This window comes from Molothrus ater, chromosome 1 (assembly GCF_012460135.2).
Source record: "Molothrus ater isolate BHLD 08-10-18 breed brown headed cowbird chromosome 1, BPBGC_Mater_1.1, whole genome shotgun sequence".
Classification (NCBI taxonomy): domain Eukaryota; kingdom Metazoa; phylum Chordata; class Aves; order Passeriformes; family Icteridae; genus Molothrus; species Molothrus ater.
Genome location: NC_050478.2, coordinates 148,879,132 through 148,904,681, shown reverse-complemented (window position 1 = coordinate 148,904,681; position 25,550 = coordinate 148,879,132). Strand labels below are relative to the sequence as shown.

The window sequence follows — 25,550 nt, the reverse complement described above, 5'->3', positions numbered from 1 at the left end:
GGGTTTCTCTGCCAAACATGTCAGTAGGGCATTATGGTATATAATGTAATCAGCTTTATTATTACTTTGAGTGGTTTAAGGGTTTTTTTGTAAGCTGGCAGATTTTAGAAAAAACTGATTTACATAGTGTTGAGGTCAGCACAAATGGTCTAAGATTTGGTCAATTGCCTTCAAATCCTTAAAACAATTTGATGTTTGAAATTTTCTGGTAAAGAGCTTGGTTTAAGCAACATATTTCTGACTGCACTTAAATGTAGGAATTCAGCAAAATCTTACTGGAGTTCCTTTATCAAACTTGCATGAATATGATTTGCCTCTTAAATCTCCTTTACTGACACTGAAATAAGTTCTTTAATTCCTGTCTTGCAAAGGATGGCCTTCTGTATGTTCTTCAGGAGAAAAAATTTATATTAATTTTTGGCTTTCTTGTTAATTCTTTGTTTTCCTGGAACATTCCTAACTCAGCATCATGAGTTCTACACAGTCCTACTGATTGCAGAATGTTAAAGAACAAAAAAGGAAAAAACTTCCTGCTAGTTCTCAGATCTTCAGCAAATTGTTCTTTAAAAATGTCACGGTTTCTTTTTTTCATTTTTTTAAAATTTTCTTTTGGCATTACATCTGATTTTCCACAGCTGATGCTTTCTTGGTTTCCTTACTTGGATGGAGCTTCTGTTTGAAGCTTCCTGTTTTAATAAAAAAAAAAAAAAAATTAATCTTTAATTGTGTTTGGTTTTCATTGCTGTAATAGTCTCTTTGATAATGTCCTGTATTTATTCTGAAGATCTAGTGCTACCTTTTCCTACAGTCTTAATGTTACTTTCCATTATTTCACACTAATGTCTTTTTCTTCTAAGTTTTCAAGGTACTGTAATAATTCTGTAACTTCAAGTTTTATATTTTTTTACCTAAAGATTTCCCTTGAGAATTTACTTAAAATTACAAGGAAAGAATGATTTTTTTCCTATATGTCTATTTTGTGTAGTGTTGGAACAGGAGGAAATAAATGTCGTGGTGATGAATAATTTTCAAGAATTCATATTTGGGAATTTTTAAAATCAATATTGTTTAGTCCTGAAAGGCAGCTGCTTGTGTAGGTCCTTTGTGGCATGATTTGTTTTATTTGCAAAACTTTGGCTTTGCTGCCAGAAGATACTGCAGGAGGCTTGAATGTTTTTTGTTTGGGTTTGCTGTGGCAGAAATAACAAATTCCTTCCACATGAAGTTTTTAAAACTAATCTGCACTGGAAGTTGCTCTTCCAGACCATCACCTTGTATCTGCTATAGAGGCAGAGTTTGTCTGAGACTTCACAGGTCTCGTCCCACTCTGCCAAAGATGAGGTCGAAGTTGATAAAAAAATAAATAAAAAAAAAAAGCTGTTCCCCCTTTTCTTTTCCATTCCTTCCTGGTAACTGACTCAAGCACTGCCCTCCCAGTTATTTCTTTCTTGTGAGTTCTGAGGAAGGAAGTTTCTAACAAGAGCCACATCTCCTTATCTCTTCTAAATGCTTAAGTTTTGACAAGTTTGCTTCAGGCACTCAGCTGCCTCCCTGCATCCCCCTCTATACTCAGTAGTCATTGGGGTTTTACAAAGAGAGAGAAATCTCTTAAAATATATATTAAAAAAGCTTCCACCCCCACTTTTGCTTTTTTTAATTTTTCCTAAGAGACTTGATCCTGACCCCAGCAGTGCTTGCTTGTCCTGCAGTGCCTGGCTGCAGGTGACATTATTGTCACTTGATGACCTCAACCTCCACCTCCTGGGCTTGTCCTGGGAGTGTTCCCAACCCAAGGGTTGGCAAAGCATTTCCTCCTCTGTGTGCTCTGCAAGGAACTTCTTTGATTTTCAGAACAGAGTTGTATTATGGACCAGAGAACCTATTTCAGAGTAGGTTTAATTGCCTTTGGAATGGCATTTCAGTTCATTTGTAAACTACTGTGCTATAAATATAAATATATGTTTTTGGTTGCTCTAGACACACAGCTGTAGCTTGATCATTAACATTGAAGGATGACTCTGACAACTTTCACCAATATTCCTCTTTCTTCCCTTTTGGGGATATTTCTGGGTTGTTCAGTAGCCTCTTGGGAAGTTTGGAATTAAAGATAGATTGGTAAAGTGTTATTGCAGCTGTCTGATAGTACTTGGCATTTTGCTACCTGGTTCCAATAAATTTTCATGTGTATTGTAGTTTTGTCATCAATGCTGCTATTTCTGCTTATTCTCACAAAAAAGAAAAGGTTGTAAATTAAAATAAAGTTTTCCAGAATCTTAATTTGAATAAAATAATTGAAAATATTAACACTTAATTGTATTAAACAATAAATTATTATTTTTATTAGTATGAACATAATTAATAAGAATGGTGACTATTATAAAAATAATAATTACAATGAAAAGGTTTATTGGAATTAACTTTTGCAGTAAGGTTTCTATTCTACAACTATGATTTTCTGAGGTTACCAGAAATGCAATTGGTGTATTTCTATCAAATGTATCTGGGGAAATTTGAATTTGAAGGATAGTAGCCAACAAATGTTAAGTTTTTCTGTGAGAAGTGCCTGTGTTTGCCTGTCTTACAGAGATGGGAGAGTTCTTCTTCTCAGAGAAGTTCCTCTCGAAGTTAAGTGCTCCCTTTGCCAGCTTGTTTTGGTCTGTAGACAAGCCATGGAAATGGAATTTCTCCTTTATAATGAACTTAAACCAATTTAAATTTTTGCTGGCAAATTTGTGTCTTAAAGAGGTAATGTCAAGGTAATTTAAAATAATGCAACTCTTAATAATGCAAGTCCTTTTTTTTTTCTTTTTATGGGAAGGCTTAAAGAACTGAAAAATGTCTGTGGCTTTCTCCACAGAAGTGAGCGTGAAAGCTGCAAAGTGAGAATATAGAGAGGTGAACAAATGCTGTAGGGCTTGATATTGTGCAGGGCAGAGTTGTCATGGGACTGCTTCTCTTTAGGATGTACCCTTGTGCTTAACTCTAGCAAAAAAAAAAATCTATTTTTAAAAAGCTTGTTTTTGTAAGGATATTCTTACAATTGGAGGAGGAGATAAAACCTCTATGTGAATGTATGTATTCTTTGTATATATATTTATATCCATGTATAAATACTAATTTTGATAAACATACAATAATATCATCACTGAAAAGGTGTTTTTTTCCCTCCATCTGAACAGCACCAGGCAGTGCCACCTCCTTCTTGATGTCTTCAATTCCACAGAGCATGAGCTGACCATCAGTGCCAGGAACAACGAGGATTTAATTCTGCACGCCGGGGAGTGCCAGCGGTGAGTGCTGCCACTGCCAAAGGGGCCCAGAGTTAGCCCTGGTGTTTTCCTGTACACAATTGATGACATTTAGGTGCCTGTTGTTCTTTTTAAACATTGTACACATGTTAAAGAATATAAAAGTTTTCTTTCTTGGAGGTGCATCACTAAGTTTTAGCAATATCTCAAGTAAATTTATTTTGGCTCTTCATGTAGTGATACTGGAAATAATGAAATACAAAGCAGTTGGTACTGAGGTGTACAGCTCATTTAACTTTTGTAGAGTGTATGAATGTAATTTCCATGTGCTCTGAATGTAATCCTGGTGTTAAAACCTGATCTCAGTGGTTTGTTATCCCTTCCCTCTTTTAAATTTTCTTTATGTGGTTCCCCAGCCATTTCCTCACTTTTCCTACAAAGAAAACTCCAGGAAAGAAAAATAGAATTGAAGAAAAAGCAATTCCAGTCTCTGTGGGAAAATATATTTCAGATCAAGCAGGCTGTTGTGGGTATTGATTCTTACAACCCTACTAGAGTGATGTTCAGCTCATTATTAACCATTATTTGCCATTACACACCTGCCTCAGGTTCCTGCTGCTGGCTGTAGCCCAAGGCTGCCTGATTAATCTCCTTCAGGTGATCATTGCATCTGAATTCCAATTTCATCCTGGAAAGGTGATAATGTGGACAAGTGGAAAGGGGTATCTTGTTTTTGGGCTCCCTGCACTGCTCCCTTCCCTGGGAGAGTTTAAGGCCTGCAGCTCAGAAACTTGGTTAAAGAGAGATGTTTTGATGTCTGCAAATCCCTGGCTGAATATTAAGTTCAAAGTCAAACCATGTTAATTGCAAGGAATGCAGCTGTCAAAAAGAATTACAGAATAGGTAAAATAGCAGCACATTTGAAATCCTTTTTGCCTTGGTGACTCCCAAAGCACAACCAAGTGGAAATGTGTTGACTCAGACTCAGGTTGAATTTTACTTTACCAAGCAATGGACAAAACCATCAGTAACATACAGTGCTTCTTCTTTTTATTTGGAAAGAATTGCCTTTTTTCTTTTTTAAAAAGCAGTCTAAACAGTTATTGTATTTGCTGGGAATGTCCTGACAAAGGCAGGAATGATGAATCTGACTCCATGTTCTCAGAAGGCTAATTTATTACTATATTATATTAAAGAATACTCTACTATACTATACTATACTAAAGAATACAGAAAAGATACTCAATGCTAAAAAGCTAATAATGAAAACTTGTGACTCTTTCCAGAGTCCTGACACAGCTTGGTCCTGATTGGCCAATGAGTGAAAACAACTCACAGCAGAATCCAATGAAACAATCACCTGTGGGTAAACAATCTCCAAACACATTCCACATGAGCAAAACACAGGAAAAGCAAATGAGATCAGAATTGTTTTCCTTTTTCTCTGAGGCTTCCCAGTTTCCCAGGAGAAAAATCCTGGGTGAAGGGATTTTATCAGAGAGTGTGAATGCTATAAACAGTCACCAAAATATTCTTGTTCCTATCTATATTGTTCTATAATTTTATCTTCATTCCTCTTGGTTTTTTGCATTGTTTTTGTAGTTTTAAAACCCCTGGAAATTTTTCATTCCCAGTTTTTGGGACAATATATAACAGATAGAAATTAGGCTACAAATCACGTTATAAAATTTCTTTGCATCCCTTTGACTGAATTTTATTTCCTATGGATTTAAATTTAAATATATTTAAATCATTACATTGTAATGGATTTAAACCCTTTCAATAAGTCTTTTGAAACAGTCATTTATCAATGGAGATTGTATATGTGTTGCAGGTATTTAAACCCTTAAAGTTATTTTTATTCTTATTGCAAAATACGTTTTTCATGTTAGTTAGAAATTGCACAGTTTTCCATTGGTTCTAAACTCATTTATTATCTATTTCTTGAAGGTAAGTGCTTTTCATTGTAAAACTGTGTATATGGCTCCTATGTTGGCATGAGTTTTAATTTTAATTCCAATATATCTACTTCAGAAAAGCAGGTGAAACATACACTGGGCTTTAAAATAAGCTCCCTGCTCCTAGGAAAAGGCTTCTGCTGCACTTTGTGGAGGGGGGAGGAAAGAGAAAAAAAAAGGAGAAATCTTTTCCCTTTTAAAGCAATGGCTCCAGATATTTGCTTTTTAATACAGGGCAGGCATTCCCTGGAATCTGCTTTTGAACCAAGGTTTTCAACCCAAGTATACCAAGCTTTTCAACACATCCCTCTTTTTTGGAGTCTCCTTTTAGGAATTTTTTTTTCTTTGGATATTGTTATTAATACCAGATTAATATTTCAAGAGAGGCTTTTCAATCAAGGTCATTATTTCTTTCATTTCCCCTGTACCTTTTTTGATGCTGCCCTCATTCTTAATGTTTGCCTCATTCTACCTTTATTGAAATTACTACTTTTTGCCAGCTTTGGTCATTTTCTCTTCCTTTTGTAATTTACTCTGTCTCCATTCATCACCCTCACTTTGAAATCTCCCATCCTGACAGAGTGGAGGTAGCAGGAAATTGTTTTCTTTGTCCCTTTTGTTATTGCTGGGGACTCTAAGTGTTTTCATATTCTCTGTCTCCAGACTCACAAAGAAGGATAATGCTGCATCCTGCTTACTCTGGCCTCTTTTGCTTCCCACTTTGGATGCTTAGAAAGTAAAATAACTTGGAAATTTTGATGTGTTGCTTCTCTTCTCTCTATTACAGAGTGGTCACTGTAGAATGTAAGTTTTTCCCTCCTGAGAGGGAATTTGTAGGGGATTCTTTCATTGCTCCCATGGAAAATGAGGAATCCTGATGGGTGCTGCACTTATTAGAACACTCTCTATAATATAATTTGATTTATAATGAATCTGTACAATTGACCATGGTGCTGGCAATGGGAAGGGCGAGGAGATCAAAACAGAAATGCCCAAAAAAATTTGGGATTGTCAGCAGATCAGTGCTGGCACTGCCAAACCTTTCTGAGCCCATCAAGAGGAGTCCCTGGGATCCATTTTGTAGTATCCACATTATTTGGTGCATTCCAACACTGTCCTGTTTTCTGTCTTATTTGTATCCATGTAAAATGAATCAAATGTGTAGAATGCTCCACAATATTTTTATTTTAAGGTCTGAAAGGCAGTTTGCTTCAATTAACTTAGAGACAGGGCAATAATAGCTGCTACAATAACACTGCATATGTCAGGAAAAACTGGTATTATACTAGTTAGGAAAAGTGACATCCTTTAGGCCATTAAAAGACTATCTGGAAAATAGATGCCTTTTTCTACAGTAAGATTATTCTGCTGACTAGGGAAAATTATCATTTTAGCTTTCAGAAAAGCTTAAATTTATAATTTGCTGTACTTTTTATGCCAATAATTTGGATTATTTACTGTGTGCATTGTAGCTCTTCTTGGAGATATATATAAGCAGTGTTTCTGGGAAGTGACACTCTTCTCCCTCTATTTTAGGATAGAGAAACATTTTGCTCCCTGTCATTTTATAGTCAGAAATGATAATTTGGGCTCAGTGATTATTTTGTTCGCTCATCTTTCTGTCTTTCATCATTGCTTGTTTTGCAGACAAACAAATGAAAGGAGCAGCCTTTTTTTTCCCCTATATCCCAGGATGTTAATTAGAGACTTCATATTCCCATCTCTGCTTTCCACATGACTTGAAATGTTCCTTCCTATCCCATTGTGGGACAATTAGTGACATGTTTTAGTCTGAGGTCTTTTTTTCCCACGATATTATGATGGAGAGAGAAGAAAACCAAGATTTCTTTGGAGTAGAGAAGGAAAAGACAGGAGATTTGTCCTCCCTTTCCTGTGAGGTTGGTTGAAGAAAACAGAGGAGCAAGAGTTTTGGATGGTCATTTCTTGAACTCCTGAAAATAATTTTAGGCTTCATTGCAAAGCTAAATTCCAACTCAAATTAATTTTTGCTGCTTTACACCTGCAGGAGTTTTTTTAAACTTCAATATCCCCAGGGAAATGCACTTGGAGACCTGGTGTCCTGATGAAAAGGTGTCAGCCAAGTTACTCTGTGGAAGTTCTGGCTGCAGTGAGTGGTGCTGAGGTGTTGGCAATGTCTTCAGCTAAGTTCAAATGTCACCCAGTGCTATCAACATGTTTTGTTCACCTCTCCAGTGGAACACATGACATGTGATGATGATGAGGGAAGCAAATTCTCTCATGTTGCTATTGGAAAGCTCAGCCTCCAGAGATTTTTTTCTGGACTAGCTGAGTCTCCAATTTCTTGAAGAAGAATAAAAGATGTTTATTGCAGCAGTCAGCTGCACTGTTAAAGGAGTTTTGCAGTGAGCAAAGTGCAAGTGTTTTGAATGTAATCAGTGGGAAATCTGAGCTTGTTTATCCCAGCAATGAGGTAATCAACAGGTTGTTCTGACATGGAAAAATAAAGCAGACAGCTCTTGGAGGGAATTGAATTAATGTCTGTGAATAAAAAAGTGTTGCCACTAACAGTGATCTGAATTTATTGAAAAACCCTAGGTATGGTAATTATTGTGTTTCTTACTTGATTATCAAACCATTAAAATTAAATTTCATGACAGCCCTCATTTATGCCTAAATCACTTCATAATTTATGGTAATAGATGTAATCTCGTTGTGTGCCCCAGGATATCTCATTTTGTACCACACACCCTGCCTTGCCTTCCCATCCCCATTCTGTGCACTGGGGGAAGATTGCTGCTGGGGAGGGTCTGAGCAGATCAATCCTCTCCTGTGTCCTTGTGGGACAGCACAGCTGGGCTGCTGCAGCCTTCCCCATGTGGGACACTGCACAGCTGGGCTCTGCACATTCACACATTGCATTTTTCAGCCTGTTCTGGCCTTGGTGTGAGGACCATGGGGATTAAAGCTTGGGATGCCCAGGACAGGACTGGTGTGAGGATCTGAGAGATGAAGAGCAAACAGGACAGGTCGTGGTAAATGAGGAAATAGTTCTGTTGGTAATTCAAATCAGAGAGGCTTTTGTGCAAAATTTACAAGTTCTGACAAGTGCTGGTGACCCAGGGGATGCTGATGTGAAAGAACACGATGGAATTTTGGCCTTTTCATTTTTTTTTAATTGGAAGTTGCCTAATTAAAAATAAGTGGAAGAAATCCTGCTGTAGCAAAGTCAACACTCAAGTTCAGGCTTCCGTTCTGGGTCAGCAGTTTTACCTTGTCTTTTAGCAGGGTTACAGGGTTAAATGAGTGTGTTTGCTTACACATATACTCTACAGTAAGTTTTGTTCTTTTTTTTTTATAGTCAGCAGAATTATAGGTATAATGCTCAGTTTTGCTAAGTGAACTTTTGTGTGTATTGACTTCACCCAGTTTGATTTTTTTCTGTTACATTCTAATGAGACAAGAATAATTAAAGAAACAATTTATTATTTTCACTTTTATACCTTTTATCCCATAGTCTGGTGGGTTTTTTTTATCCATGGAAATGAAAGAATTTTTTACAAGTCCTTTGTGTGCATACTAATTATGAGTGCCATTTCTGCTGCTTAATTATTTGATGTAAATGCGTTGATTAATTGAGCTGTGAAGTCTGTGCAGTGGTACACTGCAATTTCTGCAGTATTAGTTAACAATGCACATTTTGAAAACACTTTGAAATAAGTCCTCTTTCAAAGGGAGCAAGAACTAAAAATTCTGCCCCATTTTGAACTAAAAGTTCCCCCAATAAATTTATTGCCCATATGTAAGTAAATGATGATTGTTATTTCTCACAGCTGCCAAGTCAGTGTTTAATTTGTGTGTCTGTTTATGACAGGGCATGTTGTCTGTATGGGAGATTAATGATTTTTTCCATACATTGCTTTTACAGTTTATGTTTTAAAGACAAAGCTGCTATGATTAAGGCTTTGCCTCCTGTCAAGAGAAAATAAAATTTCACAGCAGTTGCCCTTGGTCTTCGTGTTAAATCTATGGCCAGCTGGATATTTCTGAGATACCTTCAAGTCAAATTGTATTACCTAAAACATGAAAATCACCCTTTGTTGTCAGGGCAATAGTTTTTGTCTCTTATTTGACAGTTGTTAAATACACTTTTAGTTTATTTAAGGCTTGCCTTTTTCTACTAATAGCCAAATCAATCTTTAAACATAGTCTATAATTTTTAGTGAATAATTAGTTATTTTCAACAAAAAAATTGTAAAGGAAATGTTTGAGTAGGAAAGGGTGATATATCTATCACTAGTCAGAGTCATACTATGAACCAGTTATGATGTTCATATTTATTTCAAAGCACTTTGCAAAATCTGGAGATGTTACAGGAGGATTCTGCAAAACCTATAGAACTGCAAAATAACAAACAATAATAAAAAAAAAAAAGGAAAGAGCAAAAGAAGAAGTAATAAAGAGAAATTTCAGTTTTGGACTGCTTTGTAGCTGAAGCACTCAAGGAATCCTTTTGCATGCCATAAAAACCAGATGCTCTTCTGAGGTCCCTTCCAAGCTTGTCCCTGCCTGGTCCTGGTTCTTTTTTAAGGTGTGGAGTGTCCCACCCCAGCTGGGGGCTGTTCACAGGGAGCCCCAGTGTGACTGCTCTGCAGTCACAGAGCAGATGTGATCTGAGAACAGGAGAGGCCAACACAAAGAAGGAATGATAGGAGGGAATTTTGATATTCAGCTCTGGTCACGCACACAGGACAAAGAGGAGATCAAATGGGTGAAGATTCAGCTGAGCAGTGAAAATAAAAGCCTTTGGCTTTGGCTTGACAAGTGCAGTAAAATTGAAAGGCAATTTAATGCTTTGTATGAGGTGGGGACAGAGGAGGGCTATCCTGGAAAGGTTAAGGGAAGTGAACATGGGAATAAAAAAATGAACTTTGAGCTGTGTATGAATGCATCTAGAAATGAAGAGATTTCAAGGCCTCAGGCATCATCTCAGACCATGTCCCCCATGGAGAAGTGGAGGCAAAGACCATCACAGAGGCTGGTTCTGAGGTGTCCTCCTGGAATTGCTAAAGATCTGCCTCAGCTGCCCCACTTCCCAACTGCAAGGCCTTTTCCAGTGTTCTATCCCTGTAATCATGATCAAAACAAATGCCCTTGTAGGTTGTACAGCAATATGTTTCTGTTCCTCTCCCTGTCCTGTTCCCAATGCAATATCCTCCTTTTCTCCTGAACAGTTAGGATGTGTTTCCATAGGGAATGTCCAGACTATCTATTTACTGTGATTTGCATTTGAATTTAGCATTTGGTTTCTGTCAAGAAATGTGTATTTGAGTGAACTTTCCTTCTCCAACTGCTGGATGAAGAGCTTCCTTTGGGTCAGCTTTCTCAGACTTGTCTGAGAAAAGGGGGTTATTTCTCCTCTTCCCTTCCCTCCTTTCCCCAGACCTCAGTGTATGGATTATATCAATCCTGGGGTATGCACTGGGTAGGCACCTCTTTTGATATTACATCACTTTCCCTAAGGTTCTTTTTCTTTTCCCACTTCTTCAGTTGCCTTTTCCTAAATCAGGAGTGACTAACTCACTGGTTCTAGCCTGCATGGCACTTTTTCTGACCTCTCTGAACATTGCCTTGGCCTCAGAAGACCCAATTTGCACTATTTATAATATTTTGTGTATGCAGCTGGGGAAACAGGAGCTTTGTGAGCACAGGCCAAGTTTGTCTCTGACAGGATTCATTAAGTTTAATAGGGTACAACATAAATGTGGCTGGGTAGTTTGGCCCTTATACAAAATATCCCACAGATGTAGCACGAGTTTGCTGTTCCAGTTTTAAATGAGCTATAAATCACTCCAAATCCAGACCAGTCATCTTCATTGTCCCCTTAAATCCTAAGTAGATTACAGGTTATAGGACTTGAAGGGTTCAAAAGCTGTCTCTTGAAAAAAAGGCAGAGTAATTGATTTCAGGATTTAGATTTAGAATTTTTTTTTTAATACTTTTTTTCTCATAGAAGAAGCCAGACTTTTTCCTTCCTTAATTTGCTCAATACTTGACAAAAATTATTTCTGTATTGAAATTTTTGGGTGCTAGGCACAGTTGTGGAAGCATTTGACAAAGTGCAGGCATGTTAAAAGGATGGACTGAAGTGCTAATACTTTTTAATTAGGTTTTCATTTCTGTGCAAGGAATGTGGAAGAAAAAGTAAGAATGTGAGAAAAATTAGAATTGTTTCTTTTGTTAGATTACAATGGAAAAACAAGCTAAACAGGAAGAAATAACTTTTCCTAAAGGAAATCAGAGTTGAAATGAATTGTGCTTGCCCTTAATTCACACATATTCAAACCAATAAATTCAGACTGTAGTTTTAGAAAATCATGTTTTAAGATTGATGGGTGATGGAAAAAAGTGGGGGATGAAGGTGAACATTATCAACCTTTCACTGTGAACTAATTTCCCTGCTAGAATGAAATACAAAAATACCAATATTCCCAGGAAAAAAAGATTCCTTGGAACTTTGGGGTTTGTCTTTTTTTCCTGTAGGTTTCTGAACACTGAAGGAGAAAGGAAAGTTGTATTAATCAACATTGTTTTTTTCTCCCCATGTTTGTCTGTATTTCTGTGAGATGGATTCTTAATCAAAATTTCTGTTTTGCCCCAGTCTGCCCTGTGGCCAGCACACCTGAGATATTCTGTTGGCTGTCTCTCCTCCTGAAATCCATGTCAGAAATTTGGGAATCCTGAGTGAAACCATGGCAGAGAAGAGGTTCCCTCCACAGGAGCTCAGACAAGTGGGGGAGTGAATTGTGCAGCTGCAGCACAGTTGGCACAGCCCAAATTTCTGCCAGACTTGCCTTGTAGTGTGAATTCAAGGAAAGCTGCAGAGATTGTTGCTGCAGAGGTTATTCAGAATTCTTTCTTACCCAGTGGGATGCAGCAGTGCCCAAGGCAGGGGGAGCTGCCCTGAGCTCTGTGCCTGCATGGGAGCAGCAATGCAAAGAATAATTTACTTGCCTGGTGCTGTGCTGCCAACCTGGGGCTTCATGGCCAACTTCCATGGCCAACTTCCAGGTTTGAGTGGATACTTCCAGAGGGACCTCCCAACCTACACTATTCCTTGATTTGAAAATCTACCTACTCATTGGTAAACTTGTTTGTTCTTCCAAAGCCAGCAGTTATGGGCATGTGTCCATAGGAACTGGTTTCTCTGTTGCTTTCTTTTGTCCTCCAAGACTTCCTGTCTTTCCATAATTTGTCCTAATCTGTCTTGGGGTTTTTTTTACCCTTCTCTGGAGGAATTTTTTTTTCCTTAGCCTTTTTTCCTTGTTTTTTCTGCTGTTACAGATGTCATAGTGCCTCTTTTTGGTAAGGCTTTGACCTCTAACTCATGTCTTACTTTAAATAGTGTGTTATTGTGAGAAATGTGAATTTGCACAGTCCTCCTCCATTGGTTCAGGTAGGTGCAATACTTTTTCTGCTCATTGTCACCTGGTGCCTTGTATGTTCATCTAACAGATGAAAAAACTCTGTGGAATTAATTTTGCCTAATAAATTGCTCTATTATGATATTTGGACATAAGGAGTGAAGGGTATCTGGGTGCACTTAGACTCTTTAGAGATTGCAGGACAAAGTGATGAAGGTAACTGAATAATTTTAGTCCATCTCCCAATTAACCATCATCTTTATTTTTTGTGGAAAACCTCCCTAACACATTTCAGGTCATTTTTTGTTTATGCTGCCAGTAAGAGACTGAGCTTTTGGGTTTAGGTGCAGCTCCAGGTCACACCTGGCTTGATCAATATCTGTAGATAAATAGATTATTTTGGAGCACAGCACTCCCTGTATTGAGGAGCACTTGGCTGTGTTCTGTGGCTGTGGTGACACGGTGGCTGCATTAATGGGATGAAAGAAGATTGTCTTGAGTGGCTGCCAGTTATGTCTGCCTTAATGGCCAAAGGATTTATGAAAGTTACACTCAGATGTTGCCCAGATTTGGCTTCCTGCCTGCTCTGTGATGTTCTGTAAAAGATCACGAGGGTGCAGCATGGATTTCCTGAAGTTGGAAATGAAAATATCCAATTTCTATTAATTTGTTTTAGATGATCAAAAGTATAATTAAAATAGCTGGTTTGTGAGTATTTCCTTCAAAGAGAACACACATTTAAAATTAGTGCTTCATCAGCTTAAATTTATTCCTTACTCTTGACATCCATTTAATTCTGCTTTCATTAACTGGAAACAAAAGCTAAAACAACAGTGATTTGAAAAAATCACTGAAAGATGTTAAGTAAGTGCTGTAGTATATAAAGCCAACCTTTTATGACATTTTCATTTTGCAGTTACAAATGTGTCTCCAGATGCTGATTTGGAAATTCTGTTTTCTTCCCGCCTCACCAATGCCACCATAATAACTGGGATCACAGGCCAAAAGCCGATGCCTTCTTTGGAATAATGGGAAGATTTAAAGGTCCTGAATTAAAAAAAGCAAACCAGTATTCTGCTAAGTTTGAATACAATTTGTGATTTGCCCTATAAAAGTGTTTAACCCTGGCAGGGAATGGGGGGGATGATAAATCTGTAATTTTTCTTCTTCAACCTCTTTCTCTGTCCACTCCAGCCCACTCTTCCAGTGGCTCTCCCAGTGAGAGCTTTGCCATGTTTGAGGTTTTCAAAAATGCACATTCTTTCTAATTCTTCATAACAATGAAGAATTCTGCTCTAGCCTTGGATTTTTGAAGTATAATTGACAATTCTGAAATGAGATCACTGGAAGTTGTTTGATTTCCTGGCCCTCAGTGGGATACCATTTCTCAGTCTGGATTGTGTAGTACCTTGATTTCTGCCTCATGCAGGAGGTGTGTTTAAAACCTCCCTATATACACTTCAAATTACTCCTTATCTTATATGGTGCTTTCAGGCTATGAAAGATCCTGGCATCATGGAAACATTCCAGATTTGGTATGTCAAATAAGAAGATGGAGGAAAGAGGGTGACTTGTGCTAAAGGAGGTTATTTACCTGTTTATTTCAGTTTTATGTGTACATCTGCATTGATTAAGTGTGCTGAACAAGGAAGGAGTAAACAGGGTTTTATGCAGGGAAGATGTAGCTCATAAATCCATTTTTATGAGCTTATCCATTTCCAGAACATTGAAGTTCTGGTCAGGAATGAACAAGCTTGAAGAGTGAGGAAGGTCTAATTAATGTAATTCTTGACATGGGAAGGAGTTCCCCACCAGAAGCTGATAGAAAACCAAGCTGCTCTGGCATAGGAAGGGAAAGTTATTGATTAGTTAAGAAATGGAGTAATAACTTGTAGAGCTCAGGTCCTCATTGGAGCCCCTCTGGAATGTGGGCTGGGCCCTGAACTGCTCAGCTTTGTTTGGGATTGCGTTGGAAGAGGGGTGAGCAGAGGACTGGGTAAGTCCCTGGTACTGGACTGTGAAGGAGGGAGCTGATGTGAGGAGTTAGAGAGGACAAGATGATGAATTGTCAGGTGAACTTCAGTCTTAATAAATCCAGAGTGATGAACAGGGTGGAAAAAAAATCTGAGCTTTAAATAGTGGATGATGAGCTCAGGGCTGCCTTTTACCTCTTAGGAATTGGATCCAGGTTTTAATACATCTGTGAAAATCTTACCTACGGCTCAGTAGTGAGCCAAAAAAAGTATTTTTTGAGCAGAATGTTTTGTATCAGCACAAGGCAGGATGTTTTCACTTCTTTGGAATGATCTCACCAACTGAGAAGATGATACTTGAAAACTATTTAAATTGAAAGGAAGTGCTAGGAAAAAAAAATATTTGCAAAAGGGAACCTGTCTGATATGAGAGAGGAATCCAATGTTACACTTGAAGGGAAAAAAGGAGAAAATAAAAGCAAGCAAACATTGTGAATAGAAGAATGAAGTATAAAAAAATTTCAAGTATAATAGTCCAAGATAATTGGTAGTGTATTTTTTCCCCTCAACCAATTCAGGATAAAACTTTGCTGGTTGGTGTAACTGTTGTTAAGGTGGTTAAATGGAAACTGGTTTATTGATTCTTGTCTTCACAAACTGAATTATTTACTTCTTGGTGAAGGTTTTGCTGTTGTCCACGGATTTTTTCCTGACTCCTAACCTGAAGGTTTCTGGAATGTTCCCACACATGCAGTGGTTGCAGGATTTGCATTGCTGAGGAGAGGAGCTGCTTGGAGGCTGTTTATAGTAGATTATTTTGGGATGGAATAAAGATTTTCCTCACCAATGGCAGGTGCTCCTTTAGGTACTTCAAATACTCTATTTCTCCTTTCCCCTGTGGCTTATTCTCCTCCTCAGTCTTCTTTCCCTTGGATTGTGCTGATGCCAAGCAGGTGGGCTTAGGTCTGTGCTGTAACTGAGAGGGGAAGGCAGGAGAGAAACCTTTGCTTTAATATTTTTAATCAGCTGAAAGAGTTATAAACTACGCAACAAAACAGTTATAATCTGGATAAATTCAGGTATTTGTTGCAACTAGAGAAACTGAGTGTAGCAGAACAGAGTTGGGCCAGAGATTTAGTGTGCCTTTCATAGAATTAATTTTTTTTTCTTCTTATCTGTATAAGTCTCTATAAACAAAGCTTCTTTTGGAAAGAATCTACTGAGTCATTGCTTGCATGAGGGAGTTTTCTTCTCTAACTGACTCCTGCTCTGACAGTTTACTAGGTCAGGAGGATTTTTCCTGAAGTATTTATTCATTGTCTTTATTTTTTTAAAGTTGAACCTGAAATATGTGTCAGCTCTGCAGAACACATGGCAGAATATTAATTCTGTTAATAGGAGGCTGTGAAATGTGGGGTAAAATCCCAGCCAGGGGATTATCTCAGCTAAAACCTTTTCCTTTGACAAGTGAGGGCCTTACATATAAATCATACTCACCACCAAAGTTTCCTTCCAGGGTTACTTCATCAGGGAAGCTTCTCAGCCCTATCTTTTATATCAAAATTGAGTTAATGAGTTGTGCATCTCCTGATGAGTTGGCAGAGCTTTTGCAGCTTCAAGGAGATCTAACACCTGCTAATATCAATGCAAAAGCTTGGCTGCAAAGTTGCCAAACCCACATTTAACCTATTTAAATCACAAGCTACCATTGATCTGGTTTTCACAGTGTGTTCTCCTGAGTGCTTTGGGCTTAGATGTATTACTTAAAGAAAGATTTTAGTATTTAATTTGCAGCGTTTAAAAGGAGAGAAGCTGCCTCTTTAGCATTGAGAAAGGCAAAAAAAAGCAGTTTAGTAATTTATTGCTAATTAAGAAGAGGCATGAAAAGGATTCTTTTACTGCATGAAGATTCAGTTTGGGATGAAGAAAACCAGAACTTGATCAAGAAAAATCTGTGAGTGGCAAGCTGCAGTGAAGTGTGTGTGTGTGAGCAGTGAGGGTGGCAGCAGGGCTGATCCTGTGTGTGAGTCAGGGCTGTTCTCTCAGTTACCCCTGGCAGCTGCCCAGGCTTTGGGGAGGGTGATGGTGCCCAGGCTTGAGGCTGAGGTGGTGTTGAACAAACCTTTCCATTTAGTGTAGCTTGAAATCATAGAAACATGGAATGGTTTGGGTGGGAAGGGACCTTGAGGATCATCCACTCACTACCAATCCCTGGTCAAGGACACCTTCCACCATCTCAGGGGGTTCCAAGCCCCATCCAGCCCTGAACACTTCCAGGGATGGGGCATCCCCAGCTTCTCTGGGCAGCCTGTGCCAGAACCACCCTCATCATAAAAGCCACCTTCCTCACATCCAACTGAAATCTGCCCTCTTTCCACTTAAAACCACTCTCCTGTCACTGCAGGCCTTGGTGAAAAGGCTCTCTCAGGTTTTCTCGCTCCCTTTCAGGCCCTGGAAGGTTCTCTAAGGTCTCCCTGGAGCCTTCTCCCACCCAGGCTGAGCCCCCAGCTCTCCCAGCCTGGCTCAGAGCAGAGGGGCTCCAGCCCTGGAGCATTTCCATGGCTCTTTTTGGGAGCCCCTTGGGCAGGTCTCAGGTCTCTGCTGTGCTGCAGCACTCTGAGAGCTACCAAGGAGTTGAAGCAACACACATTTTATCATTTTTTCATGGTCCTGAAGTTTATTATTGAGGGTGCTGATGGGAACTGTGTCATTTTATGTGTGCTGTAACAAGTTAATCCAAGCTTGTCTCTAATGAAGATGCTTGTGGTGGCAGTGACAGCCCAGATTTGAAATAGACTTTGTTTGTAAACACTGGAAATGAAGTGGACTTTGTGTAGAAAAAGGAGAAACCTTATTTTTTTAAGCTGTTCACTCTTGAGTATTGCCTGTGTATATTTGGAGAAAGTACCAACCAAAAAAATAAACAACATAAAAAACAAAAAATAACAAAATAAATCTGAGATAGTTTCCATCTAGTAAAATACATTTTTAAAATTTTAACAGCTGCACATTGTATTGGCAGATAAGGGAATTTATGCAAGATTTTTCACAGACATTTTTCTTGTTTTCTTTCTCTCAACCTGTGTCTATATAATTTTTCTAGGTAAAAACTTTTCACTCCCTGGAGGTTTTGGATGTCTTGTGAGTTGAATTTATTTTGCAAAAAGTAGGCAAAGAGTGGATGATGTTTGTAAATCTAACTTGTTCAATTTGGATAAATCTTACACTGAGATCTTAACAGTTCAGTGACTGAAGGAGTGGGGAAAAAAATAAAAAATTGAAAAAATGCACATAGTAAAACTACTTTAGTAGCAGTTTATTTTCCTGCTGCTCTTTGAAAAAATGGGGCAGGGGAGAAAAGTGTCTTTAAACAGCCTGTTAGGCTGCTGCTGCTGCATCTGCTTGCCTGTGTGACAGATACTGCATTTCTCATTAGAGGTACCTTGCAAGGACCCATGGTCACCATAGTAACTATCTTGGAGCATTATACCTTAAATTTATCCTGACAAAGGTTACTGTGGCAATTCCTCAATTCCTACTAATTGTTTTTTTTTTTTTTTTCATTTTCTTTTTTTGCTGCTGCTATTTTTAGCTCATCCCCTCCTCCTCCATTATAAGTTCCAGATCCTAAGTGGAATGAATTAGGAGAATTAGTGAGAAAATGCTTTACAGGGTAGGACTAATTGGCAGCTAAACTCTGTGTTTTGCTCCTCAGTGTAAAAAAAAAAAAAAAATCTAAATCATAACTTCCAGTGGTAACTAAAAGGTTATCAGATTTGTCCTCCAAATGTTTTGATATGAAACAATATCAGTGCTCTTGAGACATGGGTTTGGTTTGTGCAGACTTCTACTATTGTTTATTATCAAGTATTAGTCATGTTGTTTATTAGCAGATATTACTACCAGCAGATATAGAGGGAAACAAGCCATATCCTGAGGAGCTGAAAAGCTCATTTAAAGGAAGCCTGTGATAAACAGAAGAGTTTCTTGTGCTGAGCTATATTGGTACCTGGGCCAGGTGCTCTATTGGTACAGATGCAGCCACCTGGCATCTGCTGGTGCAGCAGGTTGAATTAAAAGTTATTCATAGGCTGATGATATCATTGTTTAATTTCCTGTAGGTGTATTAGAGGGTGACTGCTGCACTTCCAGTGGCTGAGAAGTCTCAAATTTAATTGCTGGGTTGACTGCAGCATCATTTTCCAGGCTCAGGATGGAGGGAGCTGTGACCTGATGAGCCCTCCCAGCATGCTCATCCCATGGGCAGCAGAGGAGAAACCTGAGCTGGAGAGGGGCTGGGAACAGCTCAGTTCTGCTGAACAGGGAGATGGGATTGCAGATATGGGCACAAAATGTGGCCTTAAGGAAGGCAACAAAGTCAGAGAACATCAGACCATGGCACTGAGGGAAGAGGAAAGGGGGGAAAGGGGAAAGAGAAGGGCAAGGGCGAGGGTGAAGAGGAAAGGAAAAAGGAAGGGAAAAAGGAAAGGAAAGGAAAAAGAAAAGGAAAGGGAAGAGGAAGGGAAAAAGCAAAGGAAAGGGAAAAGGAAGGGAAAGGGGAAAGGAAAAAGGAAAGGAAGGGAAAAAGGAAAGGAAAGGAAAGGAAAGGAAAGGAAAGGAAAGGAAAGGAAAGGAAAGGAAAGGAAAGGAAAGGAAAGGAAAGGAAAGGAAAGGAAAGGAAAGGAAAGGAAAGGAAAGGAAAGGAAAGGAAAGGAAAGGAAAGGAAAGGAAAGGAAAGGAAAGGAAATTCTCAGTTTTTCAGTGAGGTGCAGGACCCAGATGCATGTTCAACCACTCAGCCCATCTCTGTGTGGCAGAGTTCACCCAAAGGTGCAGCCAGCAGTCACTTGACCTTTTCCTTCTTTTTGAAATGTGAGAAAAACTCTTAAAACTTCCCAGCCTTTAAACACTGAGCTTTCTCACTGTAATATCAAATCAGTCCTGATGTAGATCAGCACTTAAGTTTAGCACAAGGCAAGCTCAGAAGATGTAAGAGATGTTTATTCAGTGTTGACTCTGAAGCACCAAGGATGATGCATTCAATTGCTTTGGAGTCCAAGAATCATGCACTAGAACATGTTAGCACAATTCAATTTTCCTCCCATTGCTTAGAACAATTTCATTTTCTTCCTATGCTTCCTCAGCAGAAATTTACAAGGACTGCAGTTTCATGCCTGGGAATGGGAATTTTCTACAAAGCTAGAAATTTAAAAAATAATTAAATAATGGCGGCCTGGGAATTACACGCATCCTCAAGGGCTGTGCAGGGCTGTGTTTCATTTGCCATTGTTTGTTTTTTTTCCCTTTATATAACTTTGAGCAGAAGCCTCTTTTACAATATAAAACAAAATAACCCAAAATCTGGAAGACTGTCATTGGCTTTCAGCAATTTTAGTTCTTCTTTAGCATGAAGGATAAGATGAAGGATTTCTCTGTGCTAAGTAGATGGACAGGATTTATATCTTGTTGACAGTAAGTCTGCCTTCCATGTAATTTAAAACAAAGTTAGCAGAGCTTTGTGGGATCCAAAATTGTGATTTTGTGACTGTGAAGCCATTTCAATGGGTTTGTAGAGCCCTCATTCTCTTCCCTGAGATATTGGGTGCTACAATTCCTGGCACACTGTTGAGCTTTCCAGATTTTCCTGTATTCTTCACTCGGAATGTCTGAACAGGAACAGAATTGAGAACAGAATTGAGAACTGGAATTTTGCTCATTTTTTGGAAACTTTGGTAATTTCATCTAATGGGTGACCTGGGATAACCAAGTCCCTCTCATGTGGTTTTTTTACCCATATTCTGTGAGTATGTTATTAGAGAGATGCACGGTGTGATTTGGAGCCTGAGAGACCAAGTGGGGAGTGATATTTTGGGCAGGAAAGGGCCAAGGGCAGGAGCACAATCTGCTCCTCTGGGTTTGTGGTGAGTGCTGAATTCACTACCCTGGCAGCAGGTGAACCTGCACTGCCTGGATGGAGATGGCAATACCAGAGCTGGGTACTGGATAGAGCATCTTCAAGGTTTCCAGAAGTTTTTATTTGAAATACATCAGCAATGGTGATCTGAAATGAAAATGATAACTTGCAGTCATGTAGAAATTTGCAATGTTGTTCAAGACAATTTCTTCCAGTGGTCACTCCTGGAAATTGAGTCCTGTTGGAAATCTGAAATTAAATGTGGGTTGAATAAAACAGTGTTCACATGCTGTGGTAATTTTTCAAGGCATAATTTTTTGAGGCATTTCAACTTTAATTTTACGTAGCAAATTATATTCATTTGCTGCTTAGATTTTGTAGCTGAACATCTACTGAAGATTGTTTTTTATTTTGTTGACTTTTATATTGTGTTGACTATAACTTTTTGACTGTGGTTTTTGTTCTTCTCAGCAGTTTTATATCTTCATTTTGATCATAGATCCATTGGCAGTGGGATGCCTTTTTTCTGTGTGTGTTTTCTCCCTGACACAAAGTGATTCTGATCAGTATTTATGTTTGAACACTTGCTGTTGCAGGAATTACAAAAGATTAAGGGGTAATACAAAATTATGGAAAAGAGGAAAATAGTAATTTAAGTTGTAGCAGCAAATGTTTTCTCATGTATTTCACTTAAGTTTACAGAAAGTATTTAATAAGTCATAATTATGGGTTTTGTTATTTTTGGAGGAACTACAGAAAGTTTCAATGGAAGTTAGTCATACACCTGATTCTAAAAGAATTTCAGCTCACCTACCAAAAGTGTTCAGTTTTTTTTTATTTTTTTTTATTTTTTTCACATTTTGCTTTGCAGTTTGTGTTAAATTCTAGGCCTGGATATTTCAGGAGAACTAAGCAGAGTTAGAAACTGAATGAAGTGCTCATGCTGTTGACAGAGTTCTGTGCTTTCTTGCTGTGTGAATCCAGTTTATGAATGGCTCACAGTAAGAGGCTTGTGAAAGCTCATGGAGGGTAATTCTCTAATAAAATCTGCAGCAAAAATGCACTTGTTTAAAATGGCATTAAATTCTGTCCTCATGTACTAAAGTATGAAACATATGCTCCTGACAGCTTGAGCCATTTAAAGTTTTTTCTTCATCTATCATTAGTGACAGTAAATGTAGTTTAAATACTTAGGAGCTTTAAGACCAATTTGGTTTGGATGTGAATGCTCTGTCAAAAACATCAGTGAAATGTCTTGTCACAGCATCATTCAGGGTCTTTTAGGTTGGAGTGGATCTTTTGAGGTCAGATAGTGCCATGCCCTTACTCAAGCAGGGTCACTAGCACAGGTGTAATCTGCTGTAGTGCTGTACAGAATCTAGTGGTTGCTAAAATTTCTCAGGGGGAAAGATTTTGACCAAATACTTCCTGAGCTTTCCTCTACTTATTTTTTTTTCTTTCCTTTTCTTTCCTTTTTTTTAACTAAAGGATTCTGAGTTTTTATCTGCACCTGAGACAAGTTGTTATATTGACTGTAAGGAGCACAGTAACTTCACAAAGAACAGAATCCCAGTATTAAGTGTGCTGTTTCTCTTAAGGACTGAGTTTCCTCAGACCGGATTCTTTTTAAGCTGCTGTTTCTCCCTGCTCCCAAAGGTGTTTGAAGAACACTCTTAGAAGTCCAGGCATTTATCTCTGCCTCTGATGCGACTTGGTCCTGGGTGATGAAAGGGGGAGGAGGGGTCCTCACAGAGCAGCTGATGAGTGACTTATGGAGATGCTGGAAGTTCTCCCTGAAATTACAATGATCAAGGAATGTGGGGTCCAAGAAAAACTGGCCCTTCTGGGGTCCAGCCTGATGGCTTCTCCCCCTTACCTTTTCAGATCTGTTGCTTTTAAAAAGGATTTGTTTTGTTTGATGGTTTTAATTTTTTTTCTTTCCAAGGTAATAGTTCCACTATCACATTCAGTTTCTTTGACCTTTTCCTTATCCCTTTTTAAGGTGGTTTTGTTGATTGGATATGAAATCTGCCTTGCCTTCTGCCTAGATCCAGAAAATCTGGAGATTCTTTCACTTGTATCATTCTCCCTCTTTCATGGGTTTTCTCTTCCCTAGCAAATACACTGGTTTTAACTATCTTAAGGGGGAATTTTCATCATTATCATATCTTAAAATAAAGCTTTATCTCCATTTATTAGAGAGCTTCCTGCAGTTCTCTTTAATCCAGGTTTGACCCATGGCAGAGATTGGTGCCTCACTCTTTTGTAGACTGTTTTTCTTTCTATCTATCTATCTATATCTATCTATCTATCTATCTATCTATCTATCTATCTATCTATAGATATATATGTATAGATATATGTAGAGACAGATGTATGTATGTATATTCACAATCACATTTTTACACTGAAAGCTTTTGAGTTTTATCTTGTGTATTCCTTACCTTTCCTATCCTTTATTTGAGGGGTGTTGAAAGAATATTAGAAAGCCAGAAGCTGCTTTTCCAGTTCAGATTTTTCTTTTAGTTTCATATAGTAATTAAAAAATAATCAGAGTTTGATAACTTGAAGGTCAATTTATGACGTGTAAGTAAATTTGTCACTTTAAAATGATGGCAGTGCTTGTGGTGGGTGTCTGATCTCTTAGATCAAGAATTATTAGGATTTTAGCTTTTTGGTTTTTTTACTTCCAAGAGATATCTCAGTATCTCAATACTCTTAAAAGAAAATTTGGGATTAGTTTAAGGTTTTTTGTACCCTCTTTTCTGGCAAAATATTTTACTTAGTTTCATTGAAGAAAAACTGCAAACAGGTTGTGTCCATCTGTGCATGAAGAGTGAGTGGATGCTCTCAAGAATGAAATACTCGGATCTTAAAGAAATTAGCAGGTTTTCAAAATTACTTTATTTACAAGAACATGTTTGTGTGGCATCCTAATTACAGCTAAGCCTCAGAGGCAGGATGCTTGAGAAAACACAAGCAGTGCACATGTCTTTTTCTTTAGTTAAGGTGACACAATAACCTCCAACTGTAGTGTTACAGACTACCTGAGGGATTATTTGCTTTGCTTTATTTGGAATATTTTGATTATTTTAAGCTGATTCAGATAGAGAAGTAGCAACTGCATGACAGAGAAATGTAGACAGGAATTACAGAAATAAAACATTAAAATAGATTTTTAAAGAAAAAAAAATTCTCCTTAGTTAGGCGTGAAGTACTGTGGAATTGTTTAAATAGAAATTGCAGGCATTACTCCGTGGACTTGAGATTCTGTTCCTCACAGTAGGGGATTTAAGCCAGTGGAGTATTCTGTGCTGTACTTCACTTCAAATGATTGCAAATGGAATGAAAAGTAAAACTGAAGAAGATTGAATATAATGTTTTTGCCATTTCTTAGGTGTGGAATATCCCCCACTGCCAGTGCTTGGGCACCTTTAGGAATTTAATGTGTGCTGGGCTCTCAGTTCTTGCTTGGAAGAAGAACAGGTCCTGCATTCCTGATTTCCATACTGGAATTTAGTGAAAGTTTTAGCCTTGGTACCTTCACTGAATGTTGGGTCCAATTAAAAACTGATTTAGTCACAATACTGTATGAACAAGGCAGTAGGAAGTTATTTCAGTAGAACTGGGACACCAATTCTGAGGAAGGAGTTGTAATTTTCTATTTCTAGCCCCTTTTACTCTGATGAGCTCCTCGAATGGTTGGACTGAAAAAAGTGTAGTTTTGATTTAAGCTCCCCAAAGTTCTGTCAGTACCTGGCAAGTCCATCAGTGATGCCTTACAGGTACCTCTGGGTGTGTTGCATGTTTTATTTTTGCTCCTTGTTGATTATCAACACTCCTGATTCCAGGAGACGTGTGCAACTGCAATTCCTTGGTTGTAAATATGTTAAATTAAAAACTAACAGTGAATTGAATTTGCTTTTCTGAATCCACTGAAAAACAAACATGCTGAGAGCTGATCACTTGGAAATTCATCCATTTTCAAGTCTGGTTCAGATCATACAAATTAAACTTATTCACTGCTAATTGTGGTGTGTAATACGTTTACATAGAATTTACACTCTTGTGTGTAGAAATAACAGAAATAACAGCCTACAGGGGTTTAAAATAATTTAATGTAAATAATACATATTTTGGCAATATTCTGCTGTTTGGCTGGGTTTTTTTTTTTGTCTTAATAATCATCCCTCACTTTTACACATGTATTTCATTGTTTTTTAAACATTTTTCCTTGCTTCAGTTCAGAAATAAGTCTGTCAAGTTTCCAAACCCAGTGTTGTTCTCTTAGTGTTTAAAGCAAAACTAATTATTGTCAAAGGTCTTGAATAATGTACAGAACATGATAAAGAAATACATTATATAACCTGAGGGAAACAAAAGTTGGCTTTCCAGAAGCAATTTTAGAAAACATTACTAACATGCACAAGATAAAGAAGCAGTAATATGCCCTTCCAACTCAGAATATCTGTGATCTGGAAATAAAGATTAAATATTTCTGGAAATAATGATTTGCTGATGATGAGGTGTTTATAATCTTTGTTGAGGCTGTGAAATGCTAGAAGCAGTAATTAGATTGGAGAACATGAAAAACTGATTTAGGGAAATAAATTTCCAATTTTGTTTACCACATTCAGTCATTTCAGATTTACACAGAGATTCTGGCCAGGGATGGAGAAGACAATGCTGGGAATTCTTAGACTGGAAAGAAACTTGCATTTTAGGGTCACAGTCTAATAAAGTGGAAATGTATAAAGAAGAAACAAGTGAAAGAAATGAGAATATAGGAACCCGGGTTCCTGTGCCACAGGAAGATCAGTGAAACAGCAGAAAACATCAGGACAGAAGGGTTGATCTCACTGAGAGCTTAAAAATCACAAACCCCTCCTTTTGTGGTGCTTCTTCCAAGAGCACCAAGAGCAGAATTGTGCCTGTGGCCAGTCCAGTGCCCAGCAGGACAATTGTCCCCTCCCAGGTGCAAACTCCTCCCCTTTGTGCTCCTCTTCCTCCTTAGGCTCTGCATTCCCCAGCTGGAGGCTGAGTCATCTCTGACA

General features: G+C 38.2%; 1 protein-coding gene across 3 annotated transcripts in view; it reads left to right on the top strand.

Moving 5' to 3' along the window:
• TRAPPC9 (trafficking protein particle complex subunit 9) overlaps positions 1 to 25,550 on the top strand; it is a 450,115-nt gene that overhangs the window by 155,750 nt on the left and 268,815 nt on the right. For all 3 annotated transcript variants that reach the window (XM_036406474.1, XM_054515230.1, XM_036406472.2), the window contains one exon: positions 3,180 to 3,290. In XM_036406474.1, the coding sequence (XP_036262367.1) occupies positions 3,180 to 3,290 (111 nt within the window). The remainder of the gene's footprint in view (positions 1 to 3,179; positions 3,291 to 25,550) is intronic.